This window comes from Leptonychotes weddellii, chromosome 14 (genome assembly GCF_054177405.1).
Source record: "Leptonychotes weddellii isolate Sample4059 chromosome 14, ASM5417740v2, whole genome shotgun sequence".
Taxonomy (NCBI): domain Eukaryota; kingdom Metazoa; phylum Chordata; class Mammalia; order Carnivora; family Phocidae; genus Leptonychotes; species Leptonychotes weddellii.
In genome coordinates this window covers 64,798,051-64,823,433 of record NC_138382.1, presented here as the reverse complement: position 1 = coordinate 64,823,433, position 25,383 = coordinate 64,798,051, and the positions used below count along the sequence as shown (strand labels likewise).

The following is a 25,383-nucleotide window of genomic DNA, read 5'->3' as shown; positions in this document are numbered from 1 at the left end:
CTCCTGGCGATGGAGTGCAGCCTGGGGGAGCCCTGTGGAGAACAGAGCACCTGGTGTGGTCTGGTCAGAATGAGCAGAGGGCTCCTTCTCTCAGCTGCGCTCTGTCCGGGCTCACACACCCATGGGTGCTCCTGCCCTTTCGGCTTTGACAGCGCCCTGCACCTGAGCAGAGCTTTGGGGCCAGACCAGCTGGGATCTCCATTCGCATTGTGCTTCATCTGTTCCACCTCTAAACTGAGGGTCTTAACAGCACCTACTTCACAGGGTTGGGAGGGGACGAATGCACAGTGCCTGGAACAATGCCTGGTGCATAGTAGGTGCTCAAGAAAAGGCTATTCTTATCATCACAATAATGATATTTCATTAAGGCAGACTGAACAGCTTTTATAATCCTCATCTTACTGATGAGAAAATTGCGGTTTGAGTGGTATGCTCCAGGTTATGCAGCTGGGGTGTGCTGTGGGCAGAACCGGGGCCCGGTCTTCAGAGCCATTGGCATCTTCTCAGGCCTGCCCTTACCTGCCCATGAAACAGGTGCTTGGGTCTCACAGGGAAGGGTCCCAGAAGCAGCCAGCCCACCCGGTATTCCTGGTGGCTGGGCCCCACCGACTGTTCTGCATGGCTAATCTGTTTCTCCCCCCATAGGCTGGGAAGATCTAGAGGACCAGGGGAGGATCTAGCCTCGCTGAATCCCTAGATCCAGCTCAGGGCTCCACACAGAGTGTATGTTCAGCTGACGAGGGCAGGGCCGTAGCTTTGTGGCAAGATCTGTATCCCCACCGGCCGACCTCACAAGAGAGATGGGAGGAAACGTAGTCCCTCAAACCGAGTGTGCAATCAGCAGACCTGGGTGCAAATCCCAACACTCACCACCTCTTAACCCTGTACCACCTCTGAACTCTGAACCACATGTTTTATCATCTGCAAAAAGAATATAATCATAGCTATCTTGCTGTGAAGACTAAATGAGAAAGTGTATGCAAAGTGCTTAACCAGACCCTAGCAAATGATAAGGATCTGAAACTTTGTAAGAGATGATGGTGATGATGAAGATGGGGATAATGGCTCTTCCTCTGGACTCCAAGGTGCTCAGGGGTCAAGACACAGGGGAGCTGTTCACTAAATGCATGAGTCGATGGGGGGCTTCACAGGTGCCTGGGGGAGGTGCGCACTGCGGAACATAGAGTACAGACAGGAAGGGACCCAGGCCCCCATGACATTTACACAGCTGCTTCTGAACGGCCCTGAGATCCAGTCTCCAAAGGCATTGCTTTGGCATTCCCTGCTTTTGTTTTCCTCTTTCTGATTTTCATTTCAAGTTTCCCTATTCCAGGGGGCACAATGTAGTGATAAATATCCACCTCCCTTTGTTCTTCTCCTTTCCCTCCTCCTCCTCTCCAGATTGTAATTAGGGTATCAAATTCTGAGGGTCTCTGAATATGAGAGAATCTCAAAAGTGAGATGTTAATATGGAGATGTCTCCAATACCATCTGTACCAATGGCTGTCCAATTCCCTGCTTGCACACTCTCAGGAACGGGAAGCTCACCACCTCTCCTGGCAGGCTGTTCTATTTGGAGGCAGGTCTGTTTTGTAAAAGATTGAAGCCCACCTCCATGTGATGCACTGTTACTACCCCACCTGCCCTAAAGACTACCATTGTTTGGGGTTCAGTCCCCTGAGGTCACCCCAAAGGACTGTCTTGGAAACAGAGTTTCCTGGGATGGCCCTACAGGGAAGGAATAGAGACCCCTGAAGAGATTAGGGCGGGAGAAAGAGCACTAGCCTGGGGGGAGGGGGAAGGGATCTCGGAGAAAGTCGCTCCCCTTCTCTAGGCCTCAGTTTCCCTATCTGTAAAAGGAGGAATCTGATGCAAAAGATCCCTTAGGACCTTTCCACTTGAACACCCACTCATTCTTTCAAGCCTTCCTGCCCTTTTTCTCCAAGCACTCCATGCTCTTCTCAGTTCCCTCACATTCTGGCTCACCATTGTCATGGCTTATGCAAGGGGATGTTTAGCTGCCAAATACATAGTTTGTAGAGCATCAGACTGTGTCTTAAGCAATTGGCAGCTTTATCCCATTAAGTGTTTACAACTACCCCGAGATCTCACTTTATAGCAAGGAGACTGACGTTCTGAGTGGAGCCGGAGTTTCCTCCAGACTGCACAGCTAGGACATGGCAGGCCAGGATTCCGAGCCCTAGCCTGCCAGATTCTGGAGCCTGTCGTTAGCACCCTGTCCTCTGAGCTGGGATTCGGGGAGCCAGGGGCACGGCAGCAAGGACGCACACCCACTCATGAGTCTCTCTATGCTGACGACAGGCTCACTGCCCTCCAACCCGGAACCGCCCCCCCGCCCCCGCCCCCGCCCTGCCCAGGCAGCCTCCATGCCCTCATTTGGCAGTCTTTCTGCTCCTCTCCACAGGGAGAACAACTTCATCAAGGACTTCCCTCAGCTGGCCGATGGGCTGTTGGTGATCCCACTGCCGGTGGAGGAGCAGTGCCGGGGGGTCCTCTCGGAGCCCCTCCCGGACCTCCAGCTGCTCACTGGTAAGATACACCCGCTGGACCTCCCCCAGCTTCTCTGACCCCACACCTGGCTTCTCCAGGTGCCTGTCAGCCCTCCGCACATCCAAGATGGGCCTCTCCAGGCCTCCTCCTTCCTGAGAGACGGAAGGCCAAAGGGACCTGCCCTCGTGGGGGCTCCTGCTATGGGCTGTGCAGAGCTAGGGGGTTCCCTGAGACTCCAGACTCTGAGCTGAGCCAGACTGACTCTCAGCAGATTTCAAAGATATTAACTGTAGTCACCATGCTGCGCATCAGACCCACAGAACTTCTTCATTCCACATAACCAGACCTTTGGACCCTTTGACCAACACCTCACCATTTCCCCTAACCCCCAGCCATTCTACTCTCTGCTTTTACGAGTTCAACCTCTTTCGATTCTACATAAAAGTAAGATCATGCAGTACTTGTCTTTCTGTGTCTGGCTTATTTCACTAGGTTTATTTTTAAATCATTCTAAAGTAAATTCACTGGACCCCTCAACAAGGAGCCTCTCTTACTTGAAAGCGTTTGTTACACAGCTTGATTTCGAACATGGGGTTGGGTATTATTTTCCAATCCTGTGGGGTGGGTATTATTTTCCCTGTTTTATAGACGAGGAATCTAGACTCAGAGAAAGGACAGGACCAGCCCAAGGTCCCATGGCACACCTGCCAGGATGAGAACCAGGTGCCATGGCTCCAGGTCTTCTGCCCTTTCACTTGGCTCTGCAGCTCCCCGCCCCTACCCCATTCCCCTCCCCCTCCCACATTCCCCTCCCCCTCCCCCTCCCCCTCACAGGGAAGCTACCTTCTGTAGGCTCTCCCGAGGCTCCATATCTTCTGTCCCACCCAGGATGCCCTTCTGCTCCTCCTCATCTTCTCCCAGTTCCTCTCCTGTCCTTTGTGGAGGGATTTTCCTAAGATGTAAGGGCCCTGGTTCTGCTTTTGTGATACAGTCATTGGGTATCTCAACCACTGCTCAGGGAGAATGGTCCCCCTGACGAGTGATGGACGTCTCACCGAGAGGGAAATCGCCCCCCAGGGAGGACCCATCTACCATTTGCAAGCCCTTGGAAGCTCCACGAGCCTTTCCTGTGAAGGGGCACAAACTGGATAGAGGACCCACGCGTGTTGAGGGTCTCCCAGGGGCCATGCACCCTGCGTGTCTGAATCCACGTAACCCTGCAAGGGTTATTGTCTCCCTTGAAACAGATTAAAAAAATCATTTAACGAGTCCAAGGCCACATGACTAGTCTGTTGTCGAGTCAGGATTTAAACCCAGTGGGTCTTGACCCCAAAACTGATGCTGTATCCATGACCCTCCATCCCCTTCTTGACCTGTCCTCATTCAAAAAGGGCCCAGATGTAGATCAAATGAAATCACAGATATAAAAATGCTTTGCAGAATCTGTAAAAGCCTGCTGTGCCTTCCTTAAGTTTCATAAGATCACAGAATTTCAGAGCTGACAGGGACTGTAAAGGGCATCTAGTCTAATCCTCCTTAGCAATGAAGAAATCAGGTCCGTAATAGCCCCACTGAGTAATGAGTCCTCTTGGATACCCCCAGTCACAGGGAGCTCACCACCCCTTAAAACAGATAGCACCATGGTCCATGGGGAGGTGCTGTGCTCTAATGGGAAGGACCCTGGATCTGTGTCTGATCTTTGTGTGTCCTTGAGCACTTTCTCCTCTGAGCTTCAGTTTCTTCTTCTGAAATCGGGGGTATCACAATTATTTGTCAGCATTGGGTGAGTACTGGAGATTGTGGGTATAAAATGCTTGGTGCCTCGTGGTTCTGTGTTAGTGGTTCAAATTGTTAGGATTATTTGTTTTGATTTGAGGATCTTTGGAGGCATCCTAATAAGGAAACTGTTACATTTCTAGAATTTAAAAAAAAAGTAATTACCAGGAAAAATACCTCCCTCCATTGCAGAGCCTCATTTTACCCCTAATCTTTGGTAGAGATCTAGGATAGAGTCAGGTAAGATGGGAGTCAAGGATGAGTAAGGACTAGGGATGGGCTTATGATGGGGAATAGGATGCAGGTGAGTAGGTGAGCCAGGAAATCAGCATTTGTTGGGAGCCTATTATTATGTAACAGGCTCTGTTCTAGGCTCTGCAGGAGTGAGAACAATAAAGACCATGGCCTCAACCTCAAGAAGCTGACATTCCACGGGAGGAGCTTATATTCCAGCCTGGAATCCAGGAAGGACCAGGGATGGAGAGAAGTGAAGGGCAGAAGGCTGACCAGTTATGGGGTGTGAGGGGCAAAGATGATGGCTTTATACATGTCTTGGTATTCAAAAGAGGTAGCATTTTTTTTTCTTTTGGATATCATGCCACCCAGTGAATGAACTGCATCCACAGCCTGCATCAGAATGCTCTGCCTCCCTCTCTTGAGGATGGGCCCCAGTTTCCAACACCCATTTCAAGCCTGCTGTGAATCAGGATGAGCACAAAGGATGGGGCAGAGGCTGCTTGGCCGCAAGTGTCTGGTTTTGCTGTGCAAACTGGTTTCTCCTCCCTGACTCGAAACAACGGCCTGTCCTTCCTCCCTGACCCGTTCTCCTTCCCTTCCCAACCTCTCCAGAGGAAGGACAGGACAGGCAGAGCAGATAAACAGAGAGGACATATTTATAACAAAACAACCTCGCTCCAGTAGACATATATTTGGAGATCATGAATATTTTACTTTAAAATGAAAGCTTCTAAAAAAAATTATGTTATTCCTGAAAAGGCTAAGGAGGGGAAAAAAAAAAAAAGTTGACAGTAATGGACAACTTTAATACTGCAGTAATGTCCAGGAAGAAATCATTTGTTCCAATGAGATTCTCATTTTCATCTTGGTATCAAATATCTCTTTAAGTGCCTCCTCACCAGGGGACAAGAGAAAAGGACAGAAAATGTGTCTGCCATTTGCAGAGGATACATAACAACAATATTAACTGCTGATGTGACTAGCATTTCTTTTCCATGTATTTCTTCCTGATTGTAGACAAAGAGTTTTCAATGCTTACAGCAGAAAATTTAGAAAATGCAGATGAATATAAATCAGGAAACAAGAATCTTTTATACACCCACCACTCAGAATTACCGCTTGCTAACATTGTGTTGTTTTTGTCTTTGTTTATACCTGTGTTTCCCAAAATGCATTCTATGGAACATGAGTTTCAGTGAACCCTCTGGAAAAATGGGATTCCTCGGTCGTAAAAGTTTGCAAAATGCTGTACACTGCTACCTTCATAGAGCTTTAGAATGCATATTAATCTAGTCAAGGTGCTAAGAAATTATACAGATTTTTAAAAATCTTGTTTAACTTCATTTAACTCAGTCTTACTTGAAATGTGGGCTTTTCTGTGTGTGTGCAGGTATCTCATGAGATCCTTATGCACATCCCATGTTTCCATGTTAGGAAACAGTGGTCCACATGGGTCAGCAAACACAAAGGGCCGGATCATAAATGTACTAGGCCCTGCAGGCAGCCGCTCATCTCCGCGGTCATTGTGCGAAAGCCGCCATAGGGCAGTGTGTGCAGGATGGGCTGTGGTTTGCTGACCCCCCAGTCTGTACAGCATTGCTAGGTCACCGCAAGACTTCCATTTCTGTTGCCTTATTTGAGTATCACAATGCGCCTGTGAAGTAATGTCAGCACAGGTAGCCATAGTATCAGATGGGGAAACTGAGGCACAGAGCTGCCTAATGACCCATGGCAAGTTGCCTGCAGGGTTAAGCGGAATCCTAAATCTACTTTGGCTTGCTTGCAAGCTGTTGGGAAGAGAAAAAGGATGGGGGCTGAGATCAAAGGCCAGGAAGAGGCCTGGAGGCAGGTCCGGATAAAGCTGTTGGTTCCAGTGAGAGCCTGCACGCTAAGGCTGAGCCTCTGCCTATTTAGAAGCAGTGGCCATTACTCAGAGCCCAGTTTTGGTGAGTGTTCTCTAAATGCTGGCCTCCCCTGACCTTCCCCTTCTGTCCTCCAGGGGACGTCAGGTATGACGAGGCCATGGGTTACCCTATGGTGCAGCAATGGCGGGTCCGAAGCAACCTCTATCGTGTGAAGCTCAGCACCATCACTCTCTCAGCAGGTGAGGACTGCCCCCCTCCCCGGGCAGCCAGGGGGCTTGGGGTAATTCAGCACATGTTATTGAGGACTTGGGCTGTGCCAGGCCCTGGGCTGGGGATGCTGAGGGAATGAGGCCAGGCCCTCCCTGCCATGAAGGAGCTCACAGGGAGGGTGGATGGACAAGCAGACAGTGACATCCTTACATTGGGGTAAGTTCTATGCAATAGTGGGGCAGCAGTACCCCAGAGGAGGGAGCTGTCCTGAGCAGTCAGAGGGGCTTCCTGGAGGAAGGGGTATCATAGTAGTGCAGGGAAGGGTGAATAGGAGAGGGGGTAAATGACAATCTATAATGTCATAAACGACATTATACATAAATGACATTTATGTTCTATATATTTCAGGCTTGTGGATTTTAAGTTCTTGTCTCTTCTGGATGATTTCCTTTCCTACCCATCTCCTATACAGTAATAACACATATTCCTCCAACACACATACACATACAATGCCCCCGCTCCACCTGCACACACCCTGTGTGTCAGCTGATGCGGACAATTTATAATTCTCAGAATGGGACATGTTCTTTCATGCCTCTGTGACTTTGCACATGCTGTTCCCTCTGCCTGGATCTCCTTGCCCAGGGAGCACATCTTGCAGTACTGGGAGATTCTTCCTGCATCCTCCACTTCCCCCAGAATAACTCAAGGAATTCCGTGCAAGCAACTACCTATAGGGGCACCTGGGTGGCTCAGTCGGTTAAGCGTCTGCCTTCGGCTCAGGTCATGATCCCAAGGTCCTGGGATCGAGTCCCATATCGGGCTCCTTGCTCAGCGGGAAGCCTGCTTCTCCCTCTGCTCCTCCCCCTGCTCATGGTCTCTCTCTCACTCTCTCTCAAATAAATAAATAAAATCTTAAAAAAAAAAAAAAAGCAACTACCTGTATTAAAGCACCAATGTGCTTGATTCATATCTGAGCCATGTCTGTTTCCCACACTGACCCAAGAATTGCAGGTACAGTGTGGGCCCCATCCATTTCCATATCCCTGTTTCCTATATTCCTATAGTCTCTGTAACAGAGAATCAACACAGGGTTGATACTCTTGTTTGATAAAGGAATAAAAAAAATGAAAACTGAAAAATTCGGAATGAGTGAAGGACTCTGGAAAGATGGGGTTTTCTACCCTGGCTCTTACTCATAACACTGCCACTGGGTTATTGTCCGGGCGCTTCCTATGTATTTGCCAGCACTTTTCTTATCTTCTTTTTCAGGATAATTTTGTTCCTGAGCAACACAAAACTCTTTTAGCCTAGGAATCAGAGGACTTTCCATCTGGGAAGTATAAATAGTAATTACTGCTGACGTTGGCTAAGTGCTTTATAACATTTTATATCTTAGGACTTCTATCAGTCCTGCAAGGAAGACATTATTTATCCCATTTTTTTTCAGATAAGGAAACTGAGGGTCAGAGAGGTTAAGTAACTTGCCCAAGGTCACACAGCTAGTAAGTGGCCGAACAGGAGGAGAGCAGGGATTTGATTGCAGTTTTGTCTGCCTGGATAAAGAGCCACAGAGCATCTCCATGGTTATTTATTATTTAAGAGAAACAATCTCATCATTAACACTGCTGTATTAATTACCAGTTGCAGGAGTTAACAGATTGGTGGAGTTTGTCCTAATCAAACACTCATTCTTTGAGGCATGTTTCTATTTTCCCCACCACCCACACCCTCGCACCTCACTTGTGAATCAGACTGCGATGTATCTGTTAGAACTACAGAGGTGTATCAGCTTTAATTAATCACTGATGATGCTCTTGAGAACCCCCTTGTAAATCAAATGTTGGCAAATTGGAATTCATGTTTAATGTTGAAGGAGAGCTTGCTTGCTCTTTTACAGTTTGCTTTGATGTGGCACAGAATCCATTGCTTTCATAATAATGGCGGTTGGTGTTTCTGCCATGTCCCGGGAACTGTGCCCTTGTACCTGGTTGGGGTGGGGTGGGGAAGGATGCATGTGCACAATCAAAGATAAGTGGAATGGAGCTTCTGCTTTCAAGGTGGTGCCCACTGAAGGTGCAAAGCCTAGGTGCCCCAGGCCAAGATTGTGTGAACAGCTTCTTGGGAGGGTGGGAGTGACTTTCCAGAGCCTTAGAGCATAGGAATGACTTAGGGAAGAGGTGGAGAGGCCATTTCCGGTGAACGGTGGTGTGTATGTGTGTACGTTTTGCAGTTTGGGGGCTGTAAATGAGGAAAGGATGGTGGAAATCTCAGGTCACGTTTAGGAGACCTAAGAAGGCTGATTTGGCTGGATGTAAAGCCTAATACAGGTGGCTCATGGGAGATGCCCTTGGAGACCTGGAATACCAGGTGAGGTCGTGGGTAGACTGGTCATTGGTAGCAGGAAGGAGCTCAGGCAGGTCTTAAGGCTCTCGGAAGAACAGCTTGGTGACCTGCCTGTCAGAGCAAGGAGCACGGAGCTGTGGTTATGGAGTCATTGCTGCGCAGGCTCTGTGCTAGGCACTGAGGACCTAGGTCTCCTTGGCACAGGACTAAGAGCAGCAAGGAGGCCCTTGACACTGTCAGGAGATGGAACTACCACTCTTTCAGGGAGGTAGAGGCAGAAAGGGAAGCAGTGTTCTAGGAAGCCAAGCCAGGGATCAGATCCGAAGACATCAGGATATCTGCCAAGCCTGGGCCAGCGCAGCCCCGGGGCTCCAGCTGTGGGCAGTTCAAGCCCTGGGAACTGGGTGCAGTGGAAAATGCATATGCTTTGGAGTGAGAGCGGAAGGGGCTTGGAGGCCTAGCTCCTCTGGCTGGGAGACCAAGGAAATCATTCAGAGTCTGAGCTTTGACTTGCCCATGTACACAGTGGGGGTTGCAGCATTGGGGCTGAGACTAAACTGGAACGAGTGGGAGAAACAGCGAGCAGTGTGCTTGGTGCCCCTTAGTTGCTCGGGACAGACGTCAGCTTTGATTTCCTGATGGTGACTTTCAGGTCCCATGACCTCGGTCAACAGGCTTGAGGCCTTCCTCTGCCGTTGGTTCCCTCTTGGCTGCAGTGTCTTGCGCGTCGACCAGAGACAGCAACCTTTTGCTGTGTGAGCGAGGGGGGGTTTCCTTCAGACAACGGCAGCCACCAGGCTGATCCTGGGGTGACACCAAATCCAGGCTGGAGAGAGCCCCTGGCCGCTTATAACTTGCCCGCCACCAGCCTCCCAGATCTGACCCTCCACATGCTTCTCCTGTGTCCAGGCTTCAACAACGTCCTCAAGATCCTGACCAGGGAGAGCAGTCGGGAGGAGCTGCTGTCCTTCATTCAGCACTACGGCTCCCACTACATTGCTGAGGCCCTCTATGGCTCCGAGCTCACCTGCATCATCCACTTCCCCAGCAAGAAGGTCCAGCAACAGCTGTGGCTCCAGTATCAGAAAGGTAAGTCCCCTCCGACAAGCTAGACCCCAGCTCGGCCATGTCTAAGCTGTGTGGCCTTTGGCATTCCCTGCCCCTCTCTGGGCTTCGGTTTCTCCATGGATAGGATGAGGGGCCGTATGATGATACCTCAGGATTCTTTCAGTTCAGGCCTTTTCTGAGACCCTAAGGTAGTGGGCTGGACTCCAAAACTCCTTCCTTGTACTGCAGGCTCCTTGTTTCCACCTTTCTGCCACTCACCTTGGGAGCTTCAGTCCCTTCCCACCTCAGTTTTCCCTTCCTGTGAAATGGGCGCTTAAGTAGCCATTCTTGTCCCACCTTGAAAGGGAAGCAGTTAGTGTCACGGCATTTTGAGAAAGACAGAAATATTCCATACTTGCATTATGTGTTTTAACAGGTCCGTGTATTCACATCCCCATTTCGCAGGCGCAGAAAATGAGTCTCAGTCATGCCAAGTCAAGTGCCTGTGTACACAGCTAATAAGTAGCAGGGTGAGAAGTGCTTCCTGTTGTCATTGTTATTATCAATTAATTGAGAAAGGAGAGCTCTCGATGGACACAAAGGGTGGGTGCTGCCACCTTCTTCACATGGCTCAGCCACCCCATCTCAGAAACCAAATCAACATAACTCTTAAAACCACAGAATGCGGGAGCCAGGAGAGACCTTCCTTATGAGTCTCACCGGGCTTAGCACCCCGAGTTTGCAGTTGGACAAACTAAGGCCCAGAGGGAGGAGGAAGCTTGCTGAGTGTCACTGAGCTCCACTGGATGGGTCCAAGACAAAGTGGAGTGCTCCATGCTCCCCATCCAGGGCTTTTCATGCTGCCCCTCCTCCCTGACTGGATGAAGCCCCCCTGCACCTGCCTTTACCATATCCAGAACCTTGCCTTTTGCCCCCGGGGGCTTGCACCCCCCACCCTGGTCTCACGCCTCCCTGCCTCCTGTGTGCAGCTGTGTGGGGCACGGGGTGGTTTATAGATGCAGGGGACATAATTGAGTTGTCTGGGAATAACTGTGTTTTTACGGCTGTGGCAATGACGATCTTTAAGGAAGTGCATTAAATCAATAGAAGTCTCATTGTCTTACCCTATAAATAACGTGACACATCATTAAGCAGGGCAATAAGCTTCAGGACTTTGAAGTAATACAATTAGGTTATGTTTATAAAAACCTTCGCTCACTGTGGTCACTGAACTAATTCGCCTCAGCCTGCGCTTGGGGCCCGGGACACCACTGTCTTGCTAAATACCACGTCATCTCCATCCTCAACTGCTTCCGGGCCTTGGCCTCTTTCCCTCCGGAAAACTCCACTCCTTATGCCGTGGATGCATGGACTCTGTGGCAAGTAGGATGGGTTTGGGGGCAGAAGGAATGCGGACAGCAGCTGGGGGCCCCCTTCAAGACCCCCAGAGCCCGCGGGGTTGCCACAGACTTGTTGGGAGAACTTCGTGTGGTAGCTTTTCTCTCCGGGCTGCGTGTGCGGAGTCACATTTCTTGCTTCTGAGGTATGCTTGCTCCCAAGAAGGGCCCAGGGGTAAGCAGAGGCCACCTTAACACTTCTCGCTCTCTCCACCTGCTGTGACCTAGAGGGCACACGAAACACTGTGGTTTTATTTTTTTTAATGTGGGAGTGATGTTTGCGAGGGGGAGGCTGAGAAGCCGGGGATTTTCCCCTGAAGAACTAGAAGAACTCTGGACTCAGAGGTAGTGGGTGACCTTTCCGTCCCCAGCCATCGACTCTGTGTCATGGGCACGTGCTGCACAAGGGTCCCCTAGGAAGCGGGTCAGGATGGGTCTGGGTTTGAAAGCAGATCTCTCTGGGGGCAGAGCTGTGGGAAGAGGAGAGAGCTCGCGCAGTGCTGGAGTGGGACAGAGGGGCTTTCAAGTCCCCCTGTCTCTCCTTCCATCCCTGCCGGGTAACCTCGGGCAAGGAACTTCTAAGTTTCTGTTTCCTCGTGTGTTAAATGGGGGATAGGAATTCCCTGGCATGGCTTTTGGGAGGACGAAATGAGATAATACAGGTAAAATGTCTGGCATGTAGTCAGCACATGAAAAATGATAGCTTGGGTTAAAGCAAAACTTGTGGGCAGCAGCTGAGGATTCTAGACCTGGCCACAGCTCCTGCTCATGGGTGACACTCCTTAATCTCCCTGTGACACACCTATGTTGCTAGAAAAGGACAAATATCCTTTCAACCTAGAGAGTGGAGGGGTGGAGGGGTTCCTGGAGACTTTGAAATCTATGTTTAGCCCCAGGTGGTGGCTTGTCCTTGACTGGAAGGACCAAAGCTGGAAGAGAAGGTCAGGAAAAGAGACCAAATAGGGCATGAGTAACAGCACTTTACAGTGTATAGTCCTGTGTGTTCTCCCACTTACCCCTTGAGGCAAAGAAGGCAAGAATCCCATTCACCCCTCATCTTAGACCGGGAAACCTGAAGCTTAGAGAAGAAAAGGGGCTTGCTGGGGAGGGTCACAGTTTATGAGGGAAAGGGACGGTGTTTGAATTCCAACCTGAGCACGGTATTCCCTGCACCCTAGATCCGGTGTCCATGGAAATTGGAAACAAATGTCCCAGCCTTTCCAGGTTTACTAACAAGGGGTCTCTTGTTCCTCCTGTGATCTGGGGCAGCCACCAGAAATCACTGGAAAGGCCAAGGGTTTGGGGCTGAATGTGCCTGATTAAAATATTCCCATGAGAGGTTTATTTTACTCTTATTCCCCTAAGTGCTTCTCAGTGTGTGTTCCACAAGAAAAAAAAAAGAAAGAAAGTCACATTTATCATTCATTAATTCTTTAGTTCACTAATATTTCCTAAGGGCCGCTTCTCGGCAGACCTTGTGCCTGGTGCTGGGGCACCGCAGGAGACAAAATGTGGGCACTGTCCCCACGTTGTTCCTTCCCAGTCTGTCTTAGACTTCCAACACTTCACCATTTTCTTTTTAACCCACGGGTAGACAGCTGGAAAGAGGGAGGGGGTGAGCACATGGTAAGAACCTAGTCACTATCATGTGATGGCCCGTATCTATTCTTCCATGGGCCAATTCTGATCAATTAGGGAATGGCTTAGCTAGGCCACTGTATGGAGGCCATGGAGCCCATTGGCCAAGAACATTATGATCAATTGGCAACGGCTACCGTGATGCGGTGGGGGGTGGGGAAGGGGTGTCTGTGTATCGTTTTCCCTGCAGCAGGGCAGAGTGAAAGCTAAAAGAACAGACCCACCTTGCGACCCTGATTCCAGGGGGCGCTGGGCATGCCAAGCAGGACTGGAAAGATCTAGGCAGGGAGGTGGGGTTCGCTACCACCCAGTGGGTCTCAGCATTTCTCAGTTTGGAGGAGACCGGAGCACTGAACAGGCCAGTTAGATGGTGCCTGTCAGAAGCCAGGAAGACCTTGGAAGTAGCCAAAGTCATCCCTGGACCCTCCAGGCCCAGGAGTGCTTAGTGTGGAAGTTGCTTCGCCCGTGAGTCTCCTCTGGCCCTCGCCTCTGCTCCCGGGCCGTGCCCCAAGCACCCCATGAAGGTTTCAGTCTCTTGCCTTCAGCTTAATACTTTCACTACATGCTGCTGTGTTCCTGATATGCGCATATTTTTAAAAAAGCTACCTTTCTCCCAATTCACTCTTTGACTAGATACTCACGGATACTGTCTAGCTGTGACCTTGATAGACTCTTTTATCTTAATTATGATAAAAGAAGTTACCCATCCTCTGGCTACCTTGGATAAAGACTTCCCCATTTGGAGATAAAGCAGAGGTTTTGCAGTCAGATGGACTCGGGTTCAAATCCCAGCTCTACCTCTTACCAGCTGTGTGATATTGGGCAAATTGATTCATTCTCTAGATCACTTTCCTCTTATGCAAAATACAGGCTCCAATGAGAGCATAGTCCATCAGTGGACTCATCTAGCACTGAGCTGGACACCTAATGATCATCTTGATCCAACCCATTCCCTTGCACCATAGCTGCCACATCTGCTCTGGTAACTATGTTCCCAGGGGCGTGCGTGTGTGTGTGTGTGTGTGTGTGTGTGTGTGTGTGTGAGAGAGAGAGACCAACTGAGGGAGGTAGGAGGAGTCAGAAAAACACAGAGAGGAAGACAGGTGCATACCAGAATACACACACACACACACACACACACGAGAGACAAAGTGTAGAAGAGAAAATGTATGTAATTAATAAGACTTTTCCAAGTTTATAGACTCGGTGACCCTGTGAAAAGACATTTTCTAGTGAAGGTTATACTGTTCTTGAGTTAAGATTGGGATTGTCCATGGTAAAGAGGTGTCCTCACAGATAAAATGCCTGTTGCCACCTTTAAAAGATGTTTTATCTCTATTATAATTTCCCAAGACTGTCCAAGGGAATGAATTTCTGCATTTCCATTTGAATTACAATGCACTTTTGAATGTCAGTGGCTGCATTCCTAGGCTACTCTTTAAAGGAGTTTTGGCTGTTTGAAAGGCAGCCCAGGGGTTGAGGTGGGGGGAGGAGAAGGAAAAGATAGTCAACTGTCACCTCCTTTTGTGAGGACAGTTGTGGTCAAGGGGCTGATATGGGCTGGAGAACTCTCCTGGGCTTTCAGTTTCCTGAGGGAGCTTGCTTCAAAGACAGCAACCAGACATGAAAGGAGTTGTTCTCAGAACTGAGACCTGCCTGGGTACTGGTTTACTTCTCTGTAGATTTAATCATCGGGGGGCAGTTTTCAGGTCCCATTTGCTTGACCTTCTGTAGCATTTGACAGAGCTGACCACTTCCTGCTAGAGGTACTTTCTGTGTTTGCTTCCATTGTCCCAGATCTTCTTTGTGAGTCACCTGCCTTCCTGCTGGCTTCTTCTCTGTCTGCTTTGCAGGCTCATGCTCTTCTACCAGCCCAGTCCATGTGGCTTCACAGGACCCTGGCCTGGGCCCCTCTTCCTGGACCGTCTTCTCTCTGTGGGGACTCTGTTACCATACCTACATTGACCACTCCCATTTTATACCTCTGCCTCCAAGCTTTCCCCTGGTATTTGCTGTTATGCCAGCTCCCTTGCCCACCCAAACTCTGCCCCACACAACCTCGCGTTTTCCCAGCATTCTAGTGAAATGTGCCCTGATCTGTTTGTAGGCAGAACGAGAATCCTGAGTCCTTCTTCATATCCTCCTCTCCCTAGCTCCCCCATTTCCCAAACTTATCCATTTTAATTCCCAATTAGGTCTTGAATTTGCCCACTTCTTTCCATCTCACTGCTGTGCCCTGGGTCAAGCTGCCATCATGGCTTGCCTGGACTCTAGCGGTGGCATTCCACCTCAACCCCCTGCAGCCACTCTTATCTCCCATCAATCCAAACCACACAGCAGCCCTGAAGATATGGATCCGTCAGTGCTTTCCAGAGAGACAGAACCAACAGGATGGTTAGATGGATGGATGGATGGATGGATAGATAAAAATCTCTATTATATATAATATTCATATATAAGATATAGAGAGAGAGAAAGAGAGAGAGAGAGAGATTTATTATGAGGAATTGGCTCATGTGATTATGCAGGCTGGGAAGTTTCAAGCCAAGATCTGTTCAGCAAACTGGAAATTCAGGAGAGCTGATGGTATAAATTCCAATTCCAAAGCTGGCAGGCTTGAGACCCAAGAAGAACCAATGTTTCAGTTTGAGTCCAAAGGCAAGAAGAGAATGTTGTTCCAGCTCCAACAGTCAAGCAGGAGGAGTTCTTTCTTACTCATGGGAGGGTCAGCCTTTCTATTCTATTCAGTCCTTCAACTGATTGGATGAGGCCCACTCACATTAAGGAGGGCAGTCTGCTTGACTCAGTCTGCTGCTGATCTCATCCAGAACACCCTCACTGACACCCTCACAGACACATCCAGGATAGTGTTTGACCACATATCTGGACACCCTACGGCCCAGTCAAGCTGACGTATACAATTACCCGTTAACAGAAATACCATCAGGCTACTTGATGGATGAAAACTCCTGGGTGCTTTGTCATTGTCCTGAGGCTAACTTCCACACTCTTCCCCATGGCCTCAGGGCCCTCCCAGATCTGATGTGTCCCCAGCCAACCTCCCCAGCCCCACCTGCTCCAGGCTGTCTGCCTCTCAGGCACACCCAGCCTCACAATCCTTAAGGATGGCAGGAGTCAGGGATCAGAGCCTGGCCACATTCATCTACGCCGGGGTCCCAGCGAGGTGGTGGGAGGTGGCTGCGTACCCCTTTCCCTGGCTTTGTGGCTTCCATACAGCCATTTGTAGGATGTGTCTAGCTCTGAGGTAGTGTTTCCTTGGAGAGTAGCGAGGTCAGAGGAGGTTAAATATGAGCTGGACACGCACCCATCTGCAGCACACCAGAGGAGAGAACTAACTTAATTCTCCTCAGAACCTTGCAAAAAGACGATACAGGATGTGGTTCATTAAACACAAATAGGCCCATGAGACTGCCATTTCCACCAGATGAAATTACCAAAAAAAGCATTTGTTCCCCAGTTTAGATTGAGTCCATCTGGAATGGAACACCCTAGTCGTTTTCCTATTGGTGCGCACCAGGAATAATAATCCTTCGCAGGGCTCCACGCAGAACAGCTCACAAAGCATTTTCATGTACATTTCTTCATCCAATTTACTCCTCGCACAACGAGCCTGGAAGAGAGGCATTGTTGTCTGCATTTCATGCTTGAGGGGAGTGAGACTCAGAAGGGTGAGATGGCCTGTGGGAGTTCACACCAGGGAGCTTGGCAGAGCAGGGATTTGAACGCAGCCTGCTTTCATCAAAAGGACCGTGTTTGCCCCGACCACAGCAGCCTCAGAGAACTCTCTAGATGCTGGCATCAGGCCCAAGGGAACCATTTGCACTCCTGTTCTGTTTCTCTTACCTACCGTCAAAAGAACTGAGGGAAGTGAGGACTCAGAGCGTAGGCCCTCAGCGTGGGCAGGGGAGGAGATACTTTACTCAGCGATACCCCTCTGTGTAACTCACTTCTCCTTCTTAACTTAGTGGCAGCATTGTAAGGCAGAGCCAAACCCTAGAACGTCAGAGCTGGAAGGAACCTTGGCAGTCCTCGAGCCAGGGTGAGCTTCTCTTCGTGGGCCCGTTTTGATCACAAGGTAGTAGCTGCCTGGAGGGCTCGCTGAAAGAGATTCTGGGTCAGGACCAGGCTTGGTGACCAGAATGCAGTGATCCCTTAGCAACACCAGTCATGGGTGTGAGAGAAAGAAAGAGCGACTCTTGTGTAAGGTGTTTCCCATCCTGTTCCCGTTGGGCAGATGGGAAGGTTGAGGTCAGCTTATGCAATCAGTTAGAACCTGCATTTGCAAGGGGGGGAACCTAATAACCAGCTAGCAGCATTTTTTTGGGTCTTCACCCTCCTGAAAACTCAGAGCAAATTCAAAGACTCCTGGATGCCAAAGCCCCCCACATCCTTAAAGATGGGAGAGTTACTGGTTGATAGACTGCATGTTTTATTATTTTAGGGTACATGCACACACAAATACATCATTCCTTGAAGGCTTAGAGGCTGCCCCTCTTGTCCTTCCACTTAGGGAAGCAATAAGAGATTGATACTGTTGTAATCTAGTTACTCTGATTCTCTTCAGACAGGAGCCAAAAACACTCCTGTTCCCCTGTCACAGTCCTGTTCCCCTATCACAGTCCTATTCCCAGAAAAGTGATACAGGGACTGAAGGAGCAGGGCTGTCAGGTGGGACCCTTCTCTCTCAGCAGTCTTACACTAAGAATGTGGAATTTCCCTGGAGATGAGTATGGGGCTTTTGTCCTCTCTCTGCCTTCAACCCCTTAGTGAGAAGAAAAAGGACTGGAGGGAACACAGGGGCACAGAGGGACGCTTTTGCCTTCCCCAGGTCCTCAGCAGCAGGCAGAACCTACCCTCCTGAGAGCAGCCTCACTCACAGATCCCACAGCACAAAGGCACGTTCCTTGCCACTCTGTCTCTTCTGTCCTTCCTTCATCCTTTTTCACCTCTCCATCGTTCCACACTAGTGTGTCCAGACCCTACTATATGTCAGGCTCTGTATTAGGGGTGAGTGAGACCTACTTCCTGCTCTCAGGAGGCTCACAATCAAACGGGAAAGATTAACCAGTGAACAGACAATGACAAACCTTTTAATAAATGCTGTGACGGCGGAAAGCTTGTGTGTGTGTGTGTGTGTGTTTAGGGTCAGGAGTGGAGGAAGCAAGGCTGGGAGACTGGTCCCTAACCATGTAGGGTGGGTGGGAATTTCCCTGGAGGAGAAGACATCCCAGCAGAGCCCTGGAGGGTATGGGCCTTTGCCACCCGGGTGGTGGAGGTGGATTGTAGGGGACAAGACACAGATCTGGGGATGTGGAAAAGCCTGGTGAAATCTGAGTCCTCTCAGACCAGTTGGGAGCAGTAGTGCCTGGATGTTTTCAGGTGCTCTTGAGGGATGCCACTGGCCTGTTTTTTAGATCTTTGAATGTCTCCATGCCTCAGTCTTCCAAGTAGTCAGAGAAATTGCCATTGCCTTTGTCTCCAGCTGAGTACTCTCTTGCACAGGAGAGGCTGAGTCTCCAAATGCCTGCAGTGAAGTCAAAACACCAGGCCAGTTTCAGAAGTACCTGGGGAATAGTTGGAAAAGCATCTGAACCTTTCAGGTTGTTATGAAGATGGGATGAGATCATGTGATTAGTTGGCTCATAGTAGGAACTCAACACAGATCCGTCATTGTTGCCCACTCCTTACCAAAGGAGTACCTATCAACAAATACCAACATACATATCAGGTGTGTGTGAGTCATCTGTCCCATGTGCCAGATGTGTGACATGGGACAAGCCATTTTGATTTCCTGAGTCTCAGTTTATCTTTAAGATGGGTATAGTGATGCTTCCTTCACAGTATTGTTACGGGAATGAACGGAGGCAATGATTATAAAGTGATTATCACTGCACCTGGCATGTAAGAAATACTCAGGAAATGCGAGCTGATATTATTATCATTTATTATTGTGAGACACAATCGAGTCAGTGATGATTATTATTACCATCAGTTTTCTAAAACAAAAGGCATAATGGTGTCGGTGTAGCTCTTTCCAGTCCTGAGTACAGAAGCCTAAGATAAACCTAAAGTCACGACTGTTTCTCACTCGGTGACTGGCCAACTTAAATTTGAGTCCTCCTGAACCTGGGGGTTGGGAATAGAAAGCAGAATTATCAGAAAGCTCAGCCTGGGTACAGGGGAGCCTGTTCGCACAGGTGGAAGCTGAGCTTCTAATGCACAAGAATGTGTAGGGCTGTGTGTGTTGGGGAAGGGGATGGCGGAGGAGCGGGCAACAATGACTGAGTTGTATGGCGTTCTTACTATGGGCCAGTTAATCACATGGTCTTGCCTTGATCTTCATAAGAACCCCCACGAGGTCCAGGGTATTATGTCCATCTTCCAAATGAGAAAACTCATCTGCTTAAGGTCCCATGGCTGGAAATAGGCAGAGGCAGGATTCTATCCCAGGACTGTGTGACCCCAAGGCCCCCATGCCCTAATCCATCCAAGAACAGACACCATGTACGGAGAACCACTCTATGCCAGGAGGCACACTGGGCACTTCTTTAATCCTCACAACGACCCTCTAAAGCTGGTGCCTTTCTGCCTAGGAAACTGAGAATCAGGAGGTGTTGGGGGGCGGAGGGGGAAGGGGGATGTATATAATCCAAAGGCATATAGCTGGTTGAAGTATTTGCTCTTTTCCTTTCTTTCTTTTCTTGCTCCGGCCCTCTCACCATTTATGTTTTGTTATTACTTAACCACAGTGGGCACTCCAAAAAGAGTGTTCTGAGAGGCATTTCTCTTCCTCCTGAAACAGGTAGATGTAGTTGATCAGGAAGAGTGAAAAAAGAGGCAGACAGATCAGCAGGATTCTAGCCTGCATGGTGTCGGTCAGCTGGCTCGAGATCCTTGTTTTCTAGCAACACCTTGGCTCTGGGTCAGGGTCCAGGCCTTGAGCCAGGCCTTAGAGATTGACTTGACCATGGATCCATTGGGTTGGAGCTGCCCTTGGTTGTTTTTATCTGACACATAAGCCCTAGACCTCAGGTGTTCTTCCTTGGAGTCTGTACTTCTGTTCCCTCACATTTCATGGGTGCACAAGGAGATGGAAGGCTCCTTTTAGAGATCTTAGTCCAAGCAGTCCCTGAGGTCGGGAGCATCAGAATCACTGAAATTTACAACTGGAAAGATCCTTAATTCAATAAATCTATTAATATAGATGGTGAAATGGGTAATGAGAAACTTGCTCAGAGGGAACTATAAATTAGTAACAGGGTTAGGATTTAAATCAGCTCCCTTTTCTCCCTCCTCCTTCCAAGAAGGTGTGCTAAGAGGCAATTCAAGAGACCCTGTGCCCAAATGTATCTCCTTTTTGTTTGTGATTGCTTTATTGAGATAGTTTACATATCGCATATCAAAGGTATCTTTTTGAGCCTTCTCTTCCAGTGGTGGTTTTGCACAAAGATAAAATTTAGGATTTCCACAAGGAAACTTCTCATGATTTTATTGAGAAGATTCTCCAAGGAAAATGAAATCTGAGGTAACCACTCCTCCCACTTTTCAATCATATCCTATTTTCTGTTGCAGCTTACTGTCCTGTGATTCAGAGGCAGCTGGTGGGAGGGGCACAAGGGGGCACAGCCGGCTGGTGCTAAATGTGACACAAAGTGTTCATTTCTATCAATATATGAGCTAGGCTGCCCCCATACCCTGGTTTTGTCCAGCAAGTTTGAGTGCCTCTACTCCGAATGCAGCAGTAAATTAAATGTGGCTCAGCCTTCACGGAGCTCAGTCTAGACTTGGAGAGAGACAGGTAATGAGGAAATCACTATGCAATGTGTAAATGCTAGGGGGAGGAAGCACAAAGTGTGGTCTGGACACCGGACTCAAACTGTGGGGCGGCTCAGGAAGGGCATCCCAGAAAACCTGCAGGAGGCAAGATTTAGGCAGCAGAGGTGGTTAAGGAGTGAAAGTATCAGGGGGCAAGGAAAGCACATACAAAAAAAAGGCCCCGAGATAAGAGAAAAAAAAAAAGTGTATGGAGAAGATTGGTAGGAAACCATGCCGAGATAAATGTAGGAAGATAGAGTGGCAGAGGCCAAATCCCACTGGATGCGTGAACCACATTAAGAAATGTGTCCTTTTACTAGGAGCAATTTAAGGTCATTGAAAGATTCTATGTGATATCATTTGCATTTTAAAATTTGATTCTGGCTGGTGCGGGATAGGGCTTGACCTGGGATGGAAGGAATACTAGATTGGAGTCGGGAAGATCAGTTAGGAAGTTGTAGCCTTGTTTCAGGAGAAAAGTAAGAGCAGCTTAACATTTAGTAGTCATGCAGCTGAAGAAAAAGAAAATAAAATGGGTGAGAAATGGTGGCACTGAAGTGTTTCTTAAAGTAGAGCAAAAGAACAGCAGGTGTTGGGAGAACTGAGCCAGGTTTGAGTATGTTGAGTCTGAGGTTTCTCAGGGACATCTTCATCCAACACACCAGCCCACAGTTGACAAGCTAGTTGGCAATATGAAGTGGGCAGCTGGACATATACTGGTCTGGTAATCAAAAAAAAAAGGTAAGACCTGAAAACACAAGTTGTGTAGATAATCGTCACAGGAGAAGACAAAGCTCCCAGTGTAAAAATACAGATCCCCTTTTGTAATTTGCTTCCTCAGGGAGCAGCTTCCACACACACACCCGCCCCTCCACACCCAGTATTGTTTTTGACCTTTTATTTAGAGAGGCTTTGTTTCATTCAGAGGGGCTGTCCACACTTCTCATTTCTGGCCAGCTTTTCCTTAGGTAAAATGTTACAGGACACAGAGGAACAGTCCCAGTGCATAGTACATAGGCTGGAGTTAACACCTCCCATTTCACTGAGGAAGGAAACAAGTCTATGCAGTCATCATCACCAGAGCAGAAGGAATGGATACATACTTCTAGGCTTTTGGCTTCGTCATTTGCACCGCTCATTTGGCCAAGAGTTAACTAGCCTTTAAGGAAGGTCCAGCATATAGTGCCCGATTGTGTAGGCATCACACATTTCCTCCGATCGGTGCAAGTTTCATTCTCCTACATCAGCCCCCGAGTCATGGATCAGGGGAGACAGGCATACCTGCTCCCTTTCCACCCTTTGAACCATGGTATTTCCAATATATTTCTAACACTTTAACAGAATCATTAGATTTGTTAAACAAGCTCCAGACCCTTGGACCTGAGAGTTTTTATTCTTAAGTTTAAATATGAAATGTCATTTCACAAAAACACATTGTCTTATTCATGTGATTGCTCATAAATTACTCATGAAATGTAATTTGTCATAGTGTGAAGTTGTTTTAACGTTTATCTCTAAACATTTGTGGTCACTCAAAAGTAGTGGGATGGACTCCAGCCTGGTATGTGGTTCAGAGGATGGAACACACCCAGATATAAAAGGATGTAACACTCACATAATGAAGCTTTCTGCTCCCAAGCAGGTCCCAAGTGGCTTGAGAAAACAAGGAGGGGAGACTGGCTTGGCTTGTATATAATACGTAGGGGTGTGGAGTAGGGTTGAGGTGGGTTGCCGTGGTCTGAACTTCCCTCTGGCACTAAAACGTGGCACCTAGGTTTGCCAATGAGGGGTTGATGGGGAAGTGGGGTGGGGGGCGGGGAGTAGTGGGGCTGGAATGCTGTCAGAATTCAAGCATCAAGCATGGAAGTCAGAATCTTTATTACAATTTGCCCTGGATATTTGACTACTGAAATGCGCCATGTTTCATTTAACTGAACTTCAACTTGTGTAAGCAAGCCAATATGGCACTCTATGAAGGCGGTAAGGGAAATGAAAATTCTAAGTGCCTTACGTTAAGAGCCCAACATTGTATATTTTGAGAAGTGAAATGAGTGCTTTGGTCACTATCAATAATGTCTGCAACTCTGAAGACAATAAGGAGTGTCTTAGTGAGGTCTTTTATTATGGATTTAGTATGTGTGAAGACATGTGTAATCTTGATATGTTTTGGGTTATCTGTGACACAAGAAATTCCCAGATATCTTTACCCTAAAGAGGCAACCTTGGATAGGGAATTGTTGCTGCCATTGGCTGGACCAGATGAGCACATCATTGGCAATGGCCCAAGAGTCTATAGAGATGTGGAGATGGGGCTGACTGCTGGCCAGGGCACCCAGTGCAAAGAAGACTGCATGAAGTTTGGCCACTTGTGCTGACCCTTGGGTTCTGTTCCATTATCAGGAACATCCCAGTTAAGGGCTGAAAAGTTGCAGCTTTCCAGCAAACTCCATCACGTACAATGGTGGTCATACTACCTATAAAGTATACAAACTGTTTGCTACTCACTTGGTTGATCCCAGGGAACTCCTCAGATAAGCCGAGGGGTGTGGGAAAGGAGGTGTCCTTTTCCAGCACCATGGCATCTGGCAAAGGACGGAGGATGGAGGGGGCACCCTATCCTACACGTGAGGTATGCTGAGGGCCTAGGTTTGGCTCTATGGCTGTGCTGAACTTTCAGGGTGCTGCTTCCACCACCCGAGGCATAATGGGCAGCTAGGGATGGAGGGCCACAGGCTCAGTGTCTGTGACAACCAACCTTTGTTTCTAGGAGAGCCCAGTATGCAGCCAGCAATTGTACTCTTAATACCTTATGTTAATTTTTGTAATTATTTGAGTTAATGAATACTGACCTGTAGGAAAAATCCTTTTATGCCAGCCGTCTATAGGAATAGCTAAACATGCATATTTCTGTTTTAAAATAAATACACATACATATGTATATAAATATACATGTATATAACTTTATATAAATATATATATTTATATATATATAAAATCTTGACTCCATTTAACCTCTCAAAAAGTGTCAAGATGACATCCTGACTACTTTAATCAAATAACAAGCCTTTAGGCTTTTTGTGCAGCTTTCCTTCTGGGATACAATACTCTTGAATTTTGCCTCTGCCCCTCCAGCAGCCCCACTGTTACCACCAACACAGGTCTGAAATCCACCCGCATTAACGTGAAAATTTTACATCGGTGCACCATGAGGGTAAGTCTTTGCCTCCTAAAACGGAAGTCACGTTTTCTGAGCCCCTCACATTTTCTGAATTCGGTACTTTTACATACGCTATCCCGTTTACAGTTTTTAATTCTCACAACAGCACTTTAAAACATAAACTGTCCTTGCCTTCTACCAGATGAGGAAACTGTAGTTCAACAGAGTGACAACAGCTAGTAAGTGGCCCGTGGTTACAATAACTGGGGTATAGTAAGCAACTGGACCAAAGTGGGGCTGATTATTACAAAGTGCAGATTCTTTCTACCACTCTAATTTAAACATGATACAATTTTAGCAAGAATTATGCAAAAACACTAAGGCAAAACTCAACAATTCTAATGGATTAAAAATCAATATCATAGAGCTAAAAGGGATTTTACTGATGATCTAGTCTAACCTCTTTCCAGACAGAGAAACTGAGGCAGAGGTATGTTGATCACCTGAGGCCATATAGGTAGGTCAGAGGCAGAGCTGTGATTCTGACCTAGACCAAATCCAGTGACTTTCCCACTAGAATACATTGCCAGTCCCAGAGCTTCCTCACTAACTTCAGACTTAGCCAGGGTAGCATGAATATTAATGATATTGACAAGATATAGCCATAGGTCTGGAGTATAAGTGTGTATTTTACTAAACAGCTTTCTACCTCACCACTGCCCTGCTTGTAAAATTCATCCAGGCAGCTGCTGTAATTTGTTTTGCGATCCCTTGAGGGGTTGTACGTCCTAAGTACCAATCAACAGCCTACTCAGGTGCAAGATAGAGCCCCGAGTTTCCTACTAGGCTCTGCCTTCCACTTCCCTCCTACAGAGCTGGGTAACACTTCACTTTTAAGAGGCCATTAATTAGTACTAGATTAAAAGTACAGCTACTTAAGCATTACTTACCTCACCCACAGGAACACTGTAGGACTCCAGCCAAGTTTATCCTACTGACTGGAATAATGGAGTATCCCTCTGTGGACTACCTCAGGCTGGGATTGACCCTTAAATCATTCAGGTAGTGCCTATCCCTGGCCTTTGAGGAAGTCGGAAAAACAGAAATAATTTCTGAAAAAGGAGGCACATTAACATCATTTATCATTACTCTTTTCTTTTCTGGACACTTGGCATAGTGCCTGGACCACAGTAGGTACTCAGCAAGTATTGAATGACTCATTTCTCTAAAACCATAAATTCTGTGTAATTACTCAAAATGATAAAGGGAAGCCGGACTTAACCAACCTGTAAGTCATTTGTTTGCCTTCAGTTTCTCATATACCTTATTAAAGGGCTTACCTAAGAATACTTTTTTATCCAGT

At 47.9% G+C, this 25,383-nt stretch overlaps 1 protein-coding gene across 4 annotated transcripts in view; it reads left to right on the top strand.

The window, feature by feature from the left end:
• ASTN2 (astrotactin 2) overlaps nucleotides 1-25,383 on the top strand; it is an 837,042-nt gene that overhangs the window by 610,766 nt on the left and 200,893 nt on the right. For all 4 annotated transcript variants that reach the window (XM_081803478.1, XM_081803479.1, XM_081803480.1 and 1 more), the window contains 3 exons: nucleotides 2,426-2,550; nucleotides 6,524-6,628; nucleotides 9,855-10,034. In XM_081803478.1, coding sequence (XP_081659604.1) covers nucleotides 2,426-2,550; nucleotides 6,524-6,628; nucleotides 9,855-10,034 — 410 coding nt within the window. The remainder of the gene's footprint in view (nucleotides 1-2,425; nucleotides 2,551-6,523; nucleotides 6,629-9,854; nucleotides 10,035-25,383) is intronic.